The sequence below is a fragment of the Aythya ferina genome (assembly GCF_964211825.1).
Source record: "Aythya ferina genome assembly, chromosome: 4".
Classification (NCBI taxonomy): Eukaryota; Metazoa; Chordata; class Aves; order Anseriformes; family Anatidae; genus Aythya; species Aythya ferina.
In genome coordinates, this window is record NC_140300.1 from 69704547 (window position 1) to 69721639 (window position 17093).

At 43.1% G+C, this 17093-nt stretch overlaps 1 protein-coding gene across 3 annotated transcripts; it reads right to left on the reverse strand.

Moving 5' to 3' along the window:
* Positions 1 to 3454: 3454 nt before the first annotated feature.
* On the reverse strand, positions 3455 to 14302 carry TRMT10A (tRNA methyltransferase 10A). Of its 3 annotated transcripts, none has more exons than XM_084519402.1 (8): positions 14213 to 14302; positions 12985 to 13265; positions 11857 to 12019; positions 10624 to 10695; positions 10080 to 10154; positions 8911 to 9060; positions 7676 to 7781; positions 3455 to 4911 (listed from the first exon to the last, which is right to left on the reverse strand). In XM_084519402.1, exons 2-8 carry the CDS (start codon positions 13182 to 13184, stop codon positions 4745 to 4747), a joined length of 933 nt encoding a protein of 310 aa, XP_084375528.1. In that variant the 5' UTR covers positions 13185 to 13265; positions 14213 to 14302; the 3' UTR covers positions 3455 to 4744. The 3 variants fall into 3 exon arrangements, with proteins under 3 accessions (XP_084375528.1, XP_084375530.1, XP_084375529.1); XM_084519404.1 differs by lacking the exon at positions 14213 to 14302 and adding an exon at positions 13997 to 14194; XM_084519403.1 differs by lacking the exon at positions 14213 to 14302 and adding an exon at positions 13950 to 14160.
* Between the last annotated feature and the right edge of the window lie 2791 nt (positions 14303 to 17093).

Sequence of the window (17093 nt, forward strand, 5' to 3'; positions counted from 1 at the left end):
TCTTCCTCTTTCATTCAGGCCTTCAACTAAAGAATCAGAAGCAAGTCAAAACATGAAGATTGGTAAGTAATGGAATTGTAAATGTTAAGACACCGCGTGTTTAGGACGCTACTGAGCAGCACGGGGACTGTGAATGCTCAGCAGCTCTGACTTCTGTCTTTGCAGTGAGACCAAACTTCAGTGACAATATGAGAAATTAAATTTAAAATCTGAATTCAAGTTCTCTAAGCGCTAGATATTCAAAGACCCTCTATTCCTGCAGCCCCTCAATTGGTTTCTCTTGATACAACGTTCACGTAAATCTTAGAGCCCACTTCTGCATCCTCTAGCCAGCCAGGGCAAACAAACAGTATTGGCACTCCAAACAGAGACTACCATAACCTCTTCATGTCCCCTCCGAAACACAAAGAGACAGCAAAAGTCAGCCAAGGAGTATGTTATTGTTTTACCAAAGCCGCTCAGGGCAGCTCTAATGCTACCAGCATTTATTGCTGTTTGTAACCCTACTGAAGGAGTGTGGCCTTATGTAAGTACAAGAAGGACAAAGGAAAAATCCCCAAAGCAATGATTTCTTCTTTTCAAAACGGTGTCTGAGGTGGGGGCGGCTTCCTTGCTCAAGAGTGAATGGGCTTCTACACTCTTAGCTGTGTACATAAAACCAAATCAGTACACCAAAACCCTAGTCTGGGAATTCACAGCTTTCTTTCTCACAATTTTTTTTCCAGAAAAGGATGCAGAACGTATTTTATTCTCAAGGCTGAGAAACAAATGTCCAGCACGCGCAGACACATTGTCCCCAGGGAAGAACCACGGCCAACAGAGAGCTGGAAGTGGAAACAAGAGCGAGTCCTGCTTCCCCCCAGCCTTCAAACAACAGATGCCTCCCTTCCAGGGGAGACCCACCTCCTCATAGCCACTGAAGCAGCTGCTAGTCACCTTCACATACAAAAAAAGTGTACTTACAGATATAAAGATTATAAGAGGTGCAAAGATAGCTGTTCAGACTCTCTTTTAAAATAATTTTCTGCTCATTAAATTTGATCTTCGTATGATTCAACCAAACCATTCTGCATAGATCTGTGTGAAGTGGGCTAAGTGGGAAAAAAAGAAAAGACAGAGACAACACTTTTGGCACCAGATCCATTCTTTTTGAATGTCTCAGCCAGGCCTGCACAAAGAGTTCTTGTGGGCAGATTTGACCCTACAGCCGCAGACATACTGGGGTAAGAAGAGGGACACACTTAAAATCTGGAGAGATGCATGTCAAGCCCCAGGCACTGGGAAAAATAAAAAAAAAAAAATTAAAAAAAAAAAAAAAGGAGGAAAAAAAGACCCAGGATTCTCAAAATCTGGCCTGCAGAGTGACTGCAGATGTCTGCCTCACTGCAAACAGTGATTTGCTTCCATATCTCCATTATTAGTACAAAAGCATCACAAACTTTAGCATCCATTGTGTGGGGTTGGAAACAAACATTAAAACCACCATGTAAACAATTAAAATTCAGACCAATAATGGCATAAAAGTATCTCAGGTCTTGTGAGTGAACTGCGAAAGCAGAAGAATTGGATTTTATCTGCTTTAAACACGCCTCTGTTCATTCTCATAAAACTAAAGCAAGTTGGTAAATCAAGCACACTTCCATTAATTTTCCAGAGAAAGATTATTCAGTGAAGCCAGGCTCTTTCAAAACATCTCAAAAATTTCTGAGTGGCAAGTAGAAAGCCACACACTTACAATGGTCTTTTATTCAGGTACGCTTGCCAACTCATAGCACAAATGCAGAAACTCATTTTACAAAACGATCAAAGTGGGCATCGGTTTCTGCGATATGTAATTTCTCCAGAGCTCTGCAAGAGCATTAGCCCGTAGGGCACAGTAAATGGAGGCAAAGCTTTGAATGGGAGGAGCTGGCAAACATGATATTGCTACAAGACGCACGCCCTCCACTTTGGCAGAGCTTTGAAACTTCCCTTGTGTCTTCGGTATAAGCACTACAACGTGAGATGGAAAGCAAACAGCAGGGCTGAGTGACCGTGCATTGAGCTGCGGTAAATAACTGCGTGTGTGCTTCTGGCCACAGCCATTCTGCCTTAATTCTGTACAAATCTCTGTCCTGAGCGTTTCTTATCAGTTGTCTCTTAGCATCACGCTGCGTTAGCTGAGCCTGAAGACTGTAATTACATCTCGGAGGCCTTGGAGACTCGTCGGTGAGCAGAACCAGAATGAAAGCCGCCGTGTTAACACAGCCTTTCAACAGCACGGTTACATTTCCTCCGTGAAGCTGACAGGCTACTGAGCAAACACGTTAGGGCCAGAAGCGGGATAGCTTGCGAGGTCAGTTGAGGTCATTGCATCTTCCCAGTGCTTTATTTCCCAAAGCATCTGTTAACACTTTTGCTAGATGTCTGGAAACAAACCTCCCTCAAAGGTGCTTCACCCATCCTAGAGAAGGGAGAACAAGGTTATATTCAATGTGTGAACCTCGAGAACAGATTCAAAGCCATTTATGTTGGGAAGACAGGGATGGCAAAAAAGGTAGTGACTGACTTCTCTAACAGGAGAAGCCGGAGCAGATTCCTACCATCACACCGGGGTGCAGCAAGGAGGGAGATCCTCATACGACCGTTCTGGCGAGGCAGCTGCATTTCTTTATTCTGCAGTATAATTAGGTGCCCCATCTTCTGAACTATCACTTGTCCCTGCCACGAACAGCTGGCAGTCTGCAGTCTTTTGGAAGTGCCTGCTGTTACTGAGAAGGATCGGGTAGTACGCTAATTTCACTGTCCAATATTTCTGAATGCTTCATGAAGCGCTCGGGTGGCAGACCGATCTTCCTCTGCAAGTATTTAATTTCTGCCCCTTTTCAGAGAGGTGACCCTGTCACTGCAGACCTGGCCCATGCAACATGCAAAATCTCCACAACAAGCAGTAAAGCCAGAACTGAGTTATACACCAGTTATATGTTAAACTACAGGAAAATAATGGGTATTCTCTTCAGAAGGATAAAAATAGACTAAATATACTGAGAAGTGGAGTATGAGACACATTGCAAGACAAATACGTATAGCTCATGGCTCTGGAATCTTTGAGAACATCTCCAAAGTCCCCTTTTTGTCTACTAAAGTGAGGCACTCACATTAAATACTCTTAAGAAAACCTTGGAGACTGAAGAGTCTTAGATCATGTTTAATAGGTGCTGTGTACATTAACATGCAGTACCTTAGCTGTAAAGATGTACCTCCCTGTAACTCACCACTTCACACATTTGTGTGACATTTATGTGTAACAATACGTGGTAGGTATATTTGCACTGTGCTTCTTGTTACAGACATAAAACGAGAAGCGCTTGCATGAAAAAGCTGGTCTAGTTTCTGGAACAAAAGAAATCACATTTTTGTGTAGCCTAACAAAACAAAACAATAAAAAACTATTTGAGGGAAAAACTACAATCAATGCTTTTAACAGAAAAGACCTTTATTTGGTCATTTGAGAAGTATAGGGAGAAGTACACCATGTATAGAAATTCAAGACCAGTTTAATGCCAACCCTTTACAGACCAGAGGGACACTGTAGGGACCCCACTTTTACTCTTGATTTGAAAGTAGTAACAGAGGAAGGAATAAAAATGGACACAAACTGAGCCATATTTGTATCACCCCCCTGATTCCAGCTCAGCCAGCAGAGTTATGACATTTTTAAGCTCTTCAGCCAACCTACATGAGGCTGCACTCATTGAAGACCCAACATGCCCCCTGCTAGCCCTACGGAAGGGCTCACAGCTCCAAGACATCCATTTGAGCACTTGGCCAAAGCTCTTAAATCAGATAAAAATAAATTGGATTACAGTTAAGACAACCTATGACTTTTTATTTTTTAAAGAAAAAGTATTTGACAGACACTCCGGTTAATACACAATCGTGGGACAGATCAGGTAACACTGAAACTGAAGAGCAAGGACTTGCAACTAGGAGTTCCTGACGCCTGGTATATTCTGACACTGCAGGTTGAATTTTGCTAAGATCATCAATAAATCACTAAAAGCAATCATGTCACCTCAACTCATCATGCACTGAGTGCCAACCAAGGTACACTAGTGCAGACATCCATCCCACTCAAACTGAAGCATTAACCACTGGCTGAACCCCCAACTCGTGTTTCATCTTCTGACCCCAACTAACTAGATGCAGAGGTATAAATGAGAGCAGCCCAGCAGACAAAGGCAGCTCCATTGCTTGTGATCATCTGTTGAGATGCTCAGGAAAATTAGAACTTGATTTTTTCTTAACGTTCATGCACACTTCGCAACAGGCACTAGTGGTACAGGTTTTGAGGTCACAGGAATACTTGTCATGCACTGCATTTAGGAAACCTTAGAATTGATATGGAGAAGAGTGCACACATTAAAATAGTAATTACTTGTTCTTTTGGGTAATACACCCAACTTCGTAAGTATAAAAACAAACAAACCGTAACATGAAAATAAATAAAATAGCTTCCTTGGGAAACAAAATAAATTCTGCATTTGCCATTCATTTATTTTTTTTTAAAAGCTCTTAAGATGGAAGTTTCAGGGTAAGAACTGCACATGTCTCTACCCTTTCTGTCCAGGAACAGCTCTAAGCCACCTACTGAGCACTGAGACAATTCAGTACCACAGGGGCAGCAGGAGATCTTCAGAGTTTAACTACTCCACGTCCCACTATCATCCTGTGAACAGCACGTCTCATCTTCTCACTCTGAAGGCTAGTTGCTGTCAGAGTCGTTGTCTTCGCCTTCTTTTTCAGACAGAGCACGTGTGGATGAATCGTTGGCTTCTCCCAGAGGAACAGCCCCTTTCCGCTGTGGCAGGACGCTGAAAAAGGCCTCCTTCCAGTCTCTCTTCTCCAGGTATGCAAGGATGATTTCGAACACTGCAACGTCAAGAAAGACCATCAGCTCTTTTACACGTAGCTAACTGAACTGCTGATAGGAACACACCCCCACATTCATTTCTACAGAGGTTTACGTGCATTTGGTTATTTAGAAAAATCCCAGGCTACCCAAAAAAACATAGGCTGGGGCTCTGCAGTAGCACAGAAGGCAGGAGGAGGCTCTATGGTGATAAGTAAACCAGACATGGATGACAAATCTGGGGCATAAGGGTCGTTCCTCGGGCTCAAGGCTACAGGAATAGCATTAACACCACTGGGGAATGCTGACTTCAGAGAATGCACCCAGTTCAAGTGTTCTCAATGCCAAGTGACTGAATACTAGAAAGGATCAAAGGAATTAAAGAGGGGAGGAAAAAAAAACCTACAGAGTTAGGCAAGCATTCAGAAAGGGAGGAGCTGCACAGCTCTCATACTCACTGAGAGTCAAGTTACAAGAAAGTGTCACATTTACAAGAGGTTTCCTGGATCCAGCCTTACTGGACAGCCAGCCAGGATCCACAGTTTACAAGACTGTGTGACACTGATATCAAAGAGCTGGCCATTTTATTAAGCGGGTTATTCCCCTCAGAACTACTGTGAAGATATGATCTCTCCAAAGACTGTAGCAGAAACAGTTGCTTAAGAAACAAGAAGAGTAGAAGGAGCAAGTTATCTGCTTTGTGTAGGAACTCCCTTTACCTGCATAGCAAAACCAGGACTGATGGAAAGAGAGTGGCTTCAACAGCACAACAGAGGCTTTGACATGGGGCTGCAACAGCAACAAAAATATGAAGCATGGACAGGAAGAGGCAGTGCAGTTAACAGACATCACTGCAGACTGGGGTGGAACAATAATGGTCTGGTAACAGACACTGCAAAGTATTAGCCTTGGGACAGAAAGCTGAAGATAAAAACAAATTCTCTCAGCTACACTGGCAGTTGTGTTTTGCACTGATTTCACATCTTCCAAGGTTTAACATTCCAGACCAAGGTGGAAAAAGTTTAATCTCACAAGTTTGTCAGTTTTCTAGCACATTTCACAACATGTATGCATTCCTCGTGCCATTATAACGTGACAAGGCAGGCACTGAACTGCCTGTGGAGGTATATGGGGACGTGATCCCAAGAAAGGTTAAAAAAAAATCAAAAAATAAGAAGCAAGAAGTGGATTCCACTGCTAACGATTCTGTCAGTCTCCCACCACAAGAGGGCCCCATTTAATTACAGTGCTTCAAAGACTATCAAGGCAGTTAACAACTAATTTATTCTGCAGGATTTTCCAAATTCACACCTATTAGAGGTATTTCCACAGTGAGCAGGCAGGTCCCAAAGTCTCATCTGGCAAGCCCCATCCTGTGCTCTGCCAGCTTCAATTTCTGCACCAAGAGCAGGCATCCAGAAGTCAAAATAAATAAACCAGAAACCACGTGCAATTACACGTTACACAAAGCAATGAGGTAGTCATGTTCGCAGGAAAATACAAAAATCTCAGTGCAAATAACAGAGAAAAAAACAAAACAAAACAAACAAACAAAAAAAACCACACTGATTTGAATGCTTTAGAAGGGCAGGGGCTTTAGAAGGGCTCTTACCTAATCTGAAATCTCAGCAACTAAACTGCAGTGAAATCAGGTGCCTACAAATCTGGCACAGGAAACACGTGCAAGACCGTAAAGCATATAAATGAAAGCCTCAGTGTAAGCAATCTGATCTATACCCAGTGCTCAAACCTGTAGGAGACAACCTCCAAAAACACTGACACTAGAGGTCAGTATAAGATTATTGCAGAAAAACTCTAGTACTCCAGTAAAACTCTACAGCTATCATAATTTCTGATGAGTAACATGTAAAGCCCTGCTGGTCTATATAAAGAACGTTGAAATATCGTGTTTTAGAAACATAAATTATCCAATCCATTGTATGTGTAATATCTTTTAATTCTGGGGACATCCAATTAAAAGGAAGCTATAAGGTGTATTTTTCTCTATGTTTAAATCTGTAGTTTCATGTATCATGCCAACGCACATCTAATCAATCAGTGGCCTTTCCAGAAATTGAAGTTATCATCAAGCAACTTGTTAAATAAAAAAAGAATCTTGAAACAAAGAGAGGCAAAAAAATGACTTTCACAAGTAGTTCCCATGAAGGTCTGAGATGACCCAATTTTCCCTGTGTAATTCCCTGTTTAAGGACAAAAAGATAATTTAATAATAGACAGAAGAACTAAAGGGGGTGCATGTGTCAAGACTTGATTAAACATCATTGCACGCTTCAATCTGAACCAGGAAACCTGCTAAAAATGCAGTTGCGAAAGCTCAGCAGATGGAGCACTGCTTACACCATGGATCAGTCCACACCTACCTAAGCAGCTACTGCTGAGCAAAGCTGTCACAAGAGGGGAAAGAAAACCATCACATACACTTAAACCCCGAGGGGATACAACGCATGGGATGGTTTCCAACATTGTACTCACTCACCCATGAGGTCTGGAAACAAGGCTGGGATGATAAGAATGCCAGAACTAATTATGGGACAAGTTAACAGAATAGAAGGTGCACTTCTAAGTGGGTAGGGAACTTCCTTAGCTACATTTATATTTAACAGTACCTAAAATATTTAGCGGCTAGGGAAATAACTGATTCCCAAAGGCAATTAGATTAAAAAAAAAAAATCAGCACAATAAGTGCACATTTTGAGGGTTTAAATTCTTAACATGGCAGGTATATTTTATAGTAATATAATTATCCTGTGATTTAAAACTTACCATGATTGACTGCTAACACTTTCCGACTGTTCATCTTCACAAAGTTTCCAAGGGGGAGCTGTGCATGACCAATTCCCTGCTCTACAGCTTTTTTGTAAGTAATTCCCTGCAGGAAAGACACCAAAGCAACTGGACTTAGAATCACAATTTTGAATCAGCGCATACAGATTACTACAATCATCATTTCCTTGGAAGAGTCACTGTCATGCTATTACTTTACAAGATACTTAGAAACACGTCCAGGTAAGATTGTACCTGCTTCAAGGGCTACCTTTGAAAACCTTCCTACCCTGAATACGTGACACTGTGATGTATGGTCAGAAGGACTGTAAATAAAATCTGGTCACACAGCTCCAGGACATGTCAGCCACAGCCTTTTTTAAAGGCAAGTCTGAGCTTAAATAAACAATTACTCAGGTTACACTAACTGGGTATTTTTTTGAGAGGAAGAATAAAAGGAAAAAGAATTTTCTTTTTTAAAACCAGCATATTCTGTACCCAATATAGGGAAAAAAATACTCTGAAAAGTGAGTAAACCATATTTATTATACCATAATAAATGTATAAAGGACATGCTTTAGCTCCCTCCTAGCCTTTCACTGTGGACTAACTGCTGAAGTATCATTTGGTAAGGCTTAAGATTCACCCCTTTTTTTAGCATTACATCGAAGTATCAAACGTCACCAGAAATTACATAGGAGTGTCCCTGAAGAAAAGCAGTAGCAGTGCTTTAATTTCCCAGCTGCATTCCCCATGACATTCCCGGTCCACACAGCACGATCCCACGTGCAGGTATGGAACCAGATCCCTGAGGCATGTGCATTACATAGCCAAACTCTCCTGACAGGCAAACTCATTAAAAAAGGACATACAAGATTCAAGCGCTGTTCTTCATCTATTTTTGGGCATGTGCACATACAAGCACACACACAAGTGCATGAACAGAAACCAAACCCTTCTGTCTGAAAATATGGCCCTCAGTAAGCTGAGCGGTGTTATTAATTCCATTCCTATATTTAAAATGAAATGATAAAATCCCAAAAAGTCTCAGCATGTCTGTACTCTGGAACACAAGCCACTGCTACCACCACAAGCTTTTTTTCCTGTTTTCCTTAAACATTTTTTTGAATTAAATCTTTTTGAAGAAGTTGTCTTATTATTTATTTTTGTTAGTTTATATATGCGCAGCATTTATGCCAATAAAAGAGCTCTAAAGAACCATACCCACAGTTTACCTTGTGGTGATTGTGATCCACCAGGCCTCCAATCACATAGGCTTTCTTCTCATCAAGGTCGCTGAGAACATCTGGGGAATCTGAGGTAAGATATACTAGGTCTTCTTTCTTTATTAGCTCACTGTAATGCTCTGTTCTAATTTGGATATCCTAAAAAAAAAAATGTTAAAAGAAGGTACATTCAACTGATGAATTGCTGGACAAGATTACGGACCCAAGACAGAAGCAGGAAAAATAAAGAGTGTGCAGTCGCTCCATGCCTCTCATTCATATATAAGTACATCACACAGCACAGTCTGAGCTCTGCATAAATAATCCACAGCCTCAACTATAGCTCCCTAACGTACCAGCTTGTAAAAATCATCGAGAGCCTTTCTGAAAACCCAAAAAGAACTTTGTAAAACCTTAAGATCCTGTGATTCCCTTCAGATCTTACAGTATGTCCCCTAAGGGAGCCCAATCATTTTCAAGTCTACCTTTCTGAAAGGCAAGGCCAGAAGTAAATGCTAAATTAACATTACTTGCTTGGTAGGAGAGGCATATGTTAGGCTTTTGCACAGCAGTTCTCACAGAAAACATGCTGGAAGTAGAACTATTTTTCACTTATGCAAAGCATTCTTATTTAGGCTTGTTGGAGCACTTATTTAACAGGGAGTCACAAGGAAAACCAGTGTGAGCTTGACACTGAGTCAAACTACTTCTCTAAAGAACACTTCAATGTTGAAAGGCAATATAATATAGCAAGGTGCCAGCAGGAGAGTCACATCATGATTTAAAGTGGTATTTTCCCAATAAAAACACTGAGCACTGTCAAGATAGATGACTGTCTAAAATGCATAAATAAGGTAGGCTTGCCTATTCCATCAGAGAACGGTATCTGTTCAGTAAAAACACGCGAAGACTGTATATGTAGGGTTTTTTAAGCAAAAAACAAATCTAGATTCAAGATTCACTGAATCTAGAATCTAGATTCACTAGCACTGCTTGGTTTATTTCATTATTTTAGAGCACAAAGAGCCACACTAGATTTTTTTTAGTATTGCTCTGATGCCACAGGAAAAAAAAAGAAGAAAAAACAACCACACAGATCCTTCACAGCAAACAACCTAGCTAACAATCACAATGAAGATTTCTTTTCCCCTTCTTAACAGAAACAGTCAATTATTCACCTTCCAGTTCACCCATCCTTTGTCGTTTTCATTCATGTTGCTCTTCAGCTGTCCGCCATGGCTGGTCAAGTAAAACTTAGAAAAGAACAACAAAAAGGTACATAGAACTGAAATGTTAACATGCCAATGTTTTTTCACTCCGCACAAAACTTTTTTTTCTACCCATAAGTATTAGCTAGAACTCTTACTATTTAGCTAAAAGTGGTCCTAAGACCACGTTCAGACAGGTAGAGGCAATTTTAAAGACAAATACATGCAGTCACTTTTTTTCCCCCCCCCTCTGTGTCTGTCAGACAAAATTGACTATCAGCTGGGTTTTTGTAGCATGAAAACATCACTGACATGCACATACTTTTACAAATGTGAATTTTTATAACACGTGGGCTGAAAATTAGTCAGGTACAACAGAAGTAAATTTTTTTTTTTTTTTTTTTACACTAAATAAAGGCCGCTTCTTTATTTTTCCACCCCCACTTGTGGCACAGCTGCCCTCTTAAACTTTGTACGTGGCAATACTGTCAGTTCCCAGCTTGTTTAGACATACCTGCACAGGACGGAATGCTTTGCGGTTTTCTGCGTAACATCTCTGAATTTGCTTGTGAAGCTTCTTAACATCCTGTACACAACACAATTTGTTTTTACATAGTCCTTCAGACAGACCACCACAAAATGCTTTACCATGAGCCAGTCAGAAGCTAAAGAGAGAAAAAGGAGGCTTTTAACTGGCAAAAGTGACTATGGAAAGAGAGTGGACATCAGACCCTATGAGACAAAAGAGCTGTTGTCAAAGGGATTATGCTGACATGGAAATGTGCAACTTGTACAAAAGTGTGTTTAGATACCTCCATGCATGTGCTTGATTTGCGTAGTTCAATGAAGTGAACAAAACAAAACATAAAAATCACTGAGGTTTAATTATATATTGAAACACAACTCAGAATTCATCCGAGGAACCTAGTAGATTTACCACTCTGCAACAACTCTCAGTGGGTGCTGGACATGCTCCACCTTACAGTCAACAAGAGGTGAGACAGGCTTTGCAAAACCCTGAATTCAAGTATTCTTGCAGGGTGGTGAAATCCCTGGCAGCAGCAGTATGGGAGGAGAAAGGTCTGCCTCCAGCACTGCAATCTTACAGGAGGCTGCAGTTTAACATGTGTTCCTTGTAAAGGTGTTTGATGACAAAATGGCAGACCAAGCACCCTGACCAGCAGCTGCATATCACGCTGATCTCTCTCATTTTCACCTATCCTGCAAACATCTCACATACACTTTTATCCACTCTAAACTTTCAGACATGGGCTGAATTGTATTGCCCTGTCCCAACTGCCTATGGTGTCATTGAGAGAAAAAGCTCAGCAGACTCATGCTAAAAATTCTGATTTCAGTGAATCCTTGCTAACACTGCCGGGAGCCTCAGGTCCCTTTCAAAACAGCATTGTTGCATTTGCAGCCTCTCTAGCAAAACCATTTTGAGGTAGAACTGCATGTATCATCAGGCTGAAGGCATTGCACAAATTGTTCCTGTACTCCTGTTTTCGGAACCAAGCTAACGGACCACATCACCATGAAGGTGAACAAAACCTTTAGCCACCTTACAAAAAGGTGTATTTAAAACCCTGAAAAATTCACCTACTGATGTGAGCAAGTCTAGAAGTCATCACAATCTGAAATATTTGAAATATAATATGAAATATTAACTATCCTCTGCTACTGCATCAACACTGCCACTGGAGCACCCGTCAACATTTGCGTTTGGTAGGTATATTTCTTTTACCTTTAGCACCATTAAGTCATCAAAGCTGCAGTCCACAACGAGGCGAAGAGTACTGGGAACAACTTCCCTTCGCATACGCTTTCTGCCACTCCCTTCACTATTGGAGTCCAGTTTTGACTGACGTTCTAATTTTCTCTTCTGACGTTTTTCTTTTCGTTTCTGTCTAAACAAACAAACAAATTAATCTTTAAAAAGTGCAGCCAAATCTCCTGAGGTACACGTTATGCACACAAACACATAGTTCTGTGATTAAGGTGGATGGCCCATAACTGTGGTCGTTTAAACTTCTCTCTGGTGTTTGCATTTGCGTTTTGCTAACAGTGTTTTGCTTCTGATGTTCTGGATATACCTACAGAGATAAACATCTGTGACAAATGCAAGTGAAATCAACAGTCTCATGGATTTAATGGTGCTCTGAACCAGGTCTCCTAATGGAAACAACCACGAATATTCACAAAATTGCAATAAAACTGTGCAGGACAATTTACCTCCTGTTTCACTAAGCAGAATTTGTCAGAAGACTTCCAAAGCAATTGTTTCTTCCTAGCCTATTCTCCCAGTGTAGCAGGCAGTTGGTAGATTTCAGACAACTTTAAGGTCTCTCTTAACAGCTGCTACTTCAGCGAGGAACACTTTTGTTTTCAGCAGGACAAGGATACACCGTGATCAGCCCACTTGCAGGTATGTTTTATCTCAACACCAAAGCAACACCAAACCCACCATCTTCCAAAAACTTTTTAACAGATTGTTCATCAACATAACTTATGGGAAAAACATATTCAGTGTTTTTCAAGATTCTCTGGGTCTGACAGCAACAAGGAATGGGGGATGGCCCACATATAACTTCTCCCTTTCTACAAGTCAATAATAAGCAAGTTTGAATCCCTTCTGGTATCTTCTTCAAGCTGAGGAACACTTCTAGTATGAAGGGAGGATGCTTACCTTTAAAGCTTCTTCATACTCAGATGGAGCAGCCTGTGACTACTGCTTTAAACCTAGTGTGGGAGAAAACTGGTTCAACTGCCTTGATTTGCTCAAGCAATCTACACACAGATTCTGCTGATGCATTGTTACTGTTAGATCTCACTACTACACACAATCCTAGCAACGACACTTTGTGAACCATACCTACGTAGATCCTTCTGTTCTTCCCACTGTTTCTGCTTCAGTAGTTTCTTCCTTTGCCTCTTGGACAGGGACTCAAGGCATTCTACCTCATCTGAGCCTTCCACCTGTCTGTCTACTTGACTGTCGCTAGACTTCACCTTTCCTTCCACATCAGGAACGTCGGGGGGCATGGTGTTTTCTGTGGGCGTTTCTGATGACATTAGTTATTGGTTGGGTTTACTGACTCGTATCTTAAAACGTGATGGCTATTTCACACAAAGCAAGCTTTTCTTTCGCCAATTCTGCAAGAAATAGAGAAGTAGGTATTAGATTTATTAGCAAGAAGTTCAATCAGGACAAATATCACTCTACACCTATCACAAATCTGAATAACGCATAAACAAGAGATGGACCTTTTTTGTTTAAAGTAAGATTAGTGCCTTTGCAAGTGCAAATATATAAAAAAACGTAGAGATTGTGACCTGTATTCTGAACAAATCTGCAATTCTGCGTATTATCAGCAGCTATTCAACAGTTTCTAATGAAAAACCATGAACACAAAACCACACACAAGCAGGGAATCGTACTGGATTAAATATAAGAGGAAAAAAACCCAACAGCTGTACTGCTATGCATCACAAACTATTACCAAATATTCAAAGCAACAAAGACATTGATGTATCTTGCATCAGCACTTCAGGAAACTATATGAAATAAAAGCTATTTGGGCAAAACAACAACAGAAAGTGTTGTGAACACGCTGTACACCTTCAAAATTATTTTTTATTTCTTCTGCAAACCAGAACCACTGACCACGGCCAGCACTACAAGTAAGGGCAGGAATAAAACGAAGCGTTACTCAGCAAGATGCTCTGCATGCGAACCGACTAAAGCGATAACCCTGCTCTCTTCCCTCCCGATTGCTGTTCTCTCACAGCTCCCTTCAGCACCCCCCTGCTGCTCAAGCTCTGTGCCCCCAAAGGCACCTGCATCGCTGGCGAGCACCCCACCAAACACACCCCACCAAACACACCCCACAAAACCAGCAGAGCTCCAGCTAACGCCAGTTTCCTTTACGGGGCGTTACAAGGCCCGGGGGCCGAGCTGTGGGTGCCTAAAGGGAGGGGAAGGGAGCCCCGCTCGCAGCGTGCTCCCCGCCGCCATTTTGCCTCCCTCCCTCCCTGCCTGCCCCTGAGCCCCCTCCATGGGGCAACGGCCGCGTGCGGAGGGGGGGGGGGGGAGGACGTACCCGCGAGCCGCCCCGCGCGCGCGCCGCCCGAGGAGGGAGGGGCGGGGGAAGGAGCGGCCGCCTCCCCCGCGCATGCGCACGGCGTCACCCCCTCGCCGCGCCTCCAAATCCCGGCGGGCAGCAGGGGGCCGTGACGCAGCTGAGGGGAGCCCCCTGTCGCCTCCCCCCCCCCCAAATTTCAGATTTATTACAGTTGTATTAAAAGTCACAAACCAGCTGTATGTGGTCACTACAGTACGCTGCTGACCTTGCGCTGCCCGTGTTGGGTGCTTGCTGTCACATTTGGTTTCCTTTGCGGCTGTTTCTCGCGTTGCCTTAAAAATAACTCCTTAAAACCTCCCTCGTGTTGCTATTAATATCTAGATCGGTGCACCAGGCTGCTCAGCAATCCCCAAAGCACCGCTGTCCCTGTGGAGAACCCTTCGTTTTCATTTGATTGTTAAGCAGCTGACAGTCAGTTGCTGAGAGAAGTCCATTTGCTTGCTTTCCATTTTGAAAAATCAAACCCACACCTAACAAATCCACATAATATTCACGAGTGTCTTAGAGCAGAGAAACTGCTGACACATTCATTTATTTTTTCCTCATATTGCGCTTTCCAAAGTGGCAGTATTGCTCATCCAGAGCCCTACGTCCTCAAACACCGACACGGGTTCATGCAATATTTCCTGAGTGATGACAAAGCAAAACAAAGACCTGGACGGCTGCAGAAGTGCAGGAAGAGCTGCCCAAATGAATTTTATTATTTTGACGTAGACATAACGTGACATCTCGGGACCAAACAGCAAGCTGACTGCACACCACGACTGCTGGCAGCACTCGAGTGGGTGGAAGGAAGACAGGGGAAGAAACGCCTTCTGCTGACTGCCTTAGGAAGGTTGAGGTCTGGCAAGGGAGGCGAGGATTAGGATGTGAGTGACACGCAGGACTCACCTTTAGACAGGTTTAGCTGTGTGTCTGCCTCTCCCCAGGGCAGAAACGAGGATATTTTGGGAGCATCATTCAGCAAAACGCCCAGTGTCAGGGCATGCAGGTGCTAGCTGCAGGTCAAAGACAGACTTGGATGCTTTGGTGCTCACAGCTGAAAGTCTGAGGTGAAAACCACAAGCTTCACACCATTGTTTATGAAGGGAAGACAAAATTCTTTTACTGAACCCAGAAGATGTGAGGAAATGTCATTAGTTTTATTAGGTCATATAAAGATATGAGCTTTATTGTTTGGACTCTGGAAAATGTGCAGCAACAGTAATACTTTGACCCTAATACATATGCCAGCATGGCGTGAGGCATCCATTAAGGGACTGATCCTGCAACCTCTGTGTGTGGTGGACTTTGGTGGGTGCAAGACTTGGCTAATGGAGTCAGGGATGTACTCATATCAACAGGGAGATCCTGCCTCTTGGGATGTCCATAGAGGCTGGGGGGTGCCTCCTAGAGCACGTCTGGTCCATACGTGCTCTGGGCTCTGTTCAGCTTCCTTCACTGGTGTCCACATGAGGCCCTGCTTCCAGTCCCTTTTGTTAGGAGCATTTCACAGCCTGCACTGGGGAAGCAGCGTACATAACAATAAATTGGGGAGCAGCAGGCACAGCCACAAGGTTTTCTTCTGTTCATCCTTCCCTGCCTCCTTCCCTCTCATAGCACACACACAGTGCACAGAGAGCTTCCAGGGGGCTTCCACCATGTGTGGAAATAAGCATGAACAAGGGGACCTGTTGCAGCCCTGTTGCTTCCCAACATCGCATGACATTTTGCATCCACCATACTCAGCTTTTCTGTCAGCACAAGGCAATGAAGGAGGCATTTATACCATCCAAGGGTGTTCTCACCTCACAGCTCCTCGCTAATACAGAAGAGCCGATGACAGAAATGGCCTATTGCTAGCAGTTAAATACAGCCTGGGACAGCACCGTTTTACTAGAGATATTAGTAGCTAGCAGCCAGCCAAAAGTCCTAAGGCTGTAATGCGACGACGATGCAAGTAGCACTCCAGGCTATAGTGGAAAAATTATTCTGTGACCAAGAGCTATTCAGAGGACCTAGCTTGTTGAAGGAAAATATATATGTCTGTGTTATATATATATATATATATATATTGCTAAAACAACCTCTGAAAATGAAGAGAAAGAGCATGGTGATGGCTCACGGTTCTCTCTCTTATCCCTACATGCGTAGGAGCAGATCTTTCCCTGCACAGAGTGAGGGAGGCTTTGTTAGCTGGGGAGAGCGTGCCCTCGCACAGATTTTGGCACGCAGGCTGTGCCAAGGAGCATTGGGGGTTAACCCGCTGCCACGCCGTTATCTGAGGGCCAAGGGTTTCCTTAACAAGCCCCGTGGCAGCATGGCTTAGTGAGGGATGGGCTGGGGTTTGCTCTCAGAGGAAATGGGAAAATGCTTGGGTTAGTCAGGCTGGGGCTTATTGGGAGATAAAGTGAATGTGAGGAAAGGGGAAAAAGGAGGACGTGGTTTGCCCTGTTGCCTGACTGAGCACAGCAGCTCTTAGTCCCCAGGGTGGGATGGAGCAGCTGGCTCGTCTCATCTTTTCAGTCTCTAACCTGTTGCTGCAGTGATATCATAGGATATCACACATCGGACAGGACCCACAAGGATGATCGAGTCCAACTCCTGGGTCCCCAAAGGACCACCCAAAAAATCAGACCACGTGTCTGAGAGTGAGTGATGCTAACAGAGAGTCCCATGTAACTGCTCCCAGACCCTTATCAAGCATCTTCCTCTGGTTGCCCACAGAGTTGATACACGAGGGAGCTCTGGTTCTGCCAGGCCTGGAGGCCGCCTCCACTGCTTAGAAATGTGGCCACACAGCACTGCTATTCAAAACTGAAAGCCGAGGCAATCAGTAGAATGGGTAAAAAAAAACCCT

Excerpts from the sequence above, each read along its gene's own strand:
- TRMT10A (XM_084519402.1), bottom strand. The coding sequence starts at position 13,184 with ATGTCATCAGAAACGCCCACAGAAAACACCATGCCCCCCGACGTTCCT. Across the intron at positions 10,155-10,623 it reads AAGCATTCCGTCCTGTGCAG|TTTTACTTGACCAGCCATGG; the intron begins GTATGTCTAAAC and ends TTCTTTTCTAAG. Across the intron at positions 9,061-10,079 it reads AAGGATGGGTGAACTGGAAG|GATATCCAAATTAGAACAGA; the intron begins GTGAATAATTGA and ends TTTTTTTTTTAG.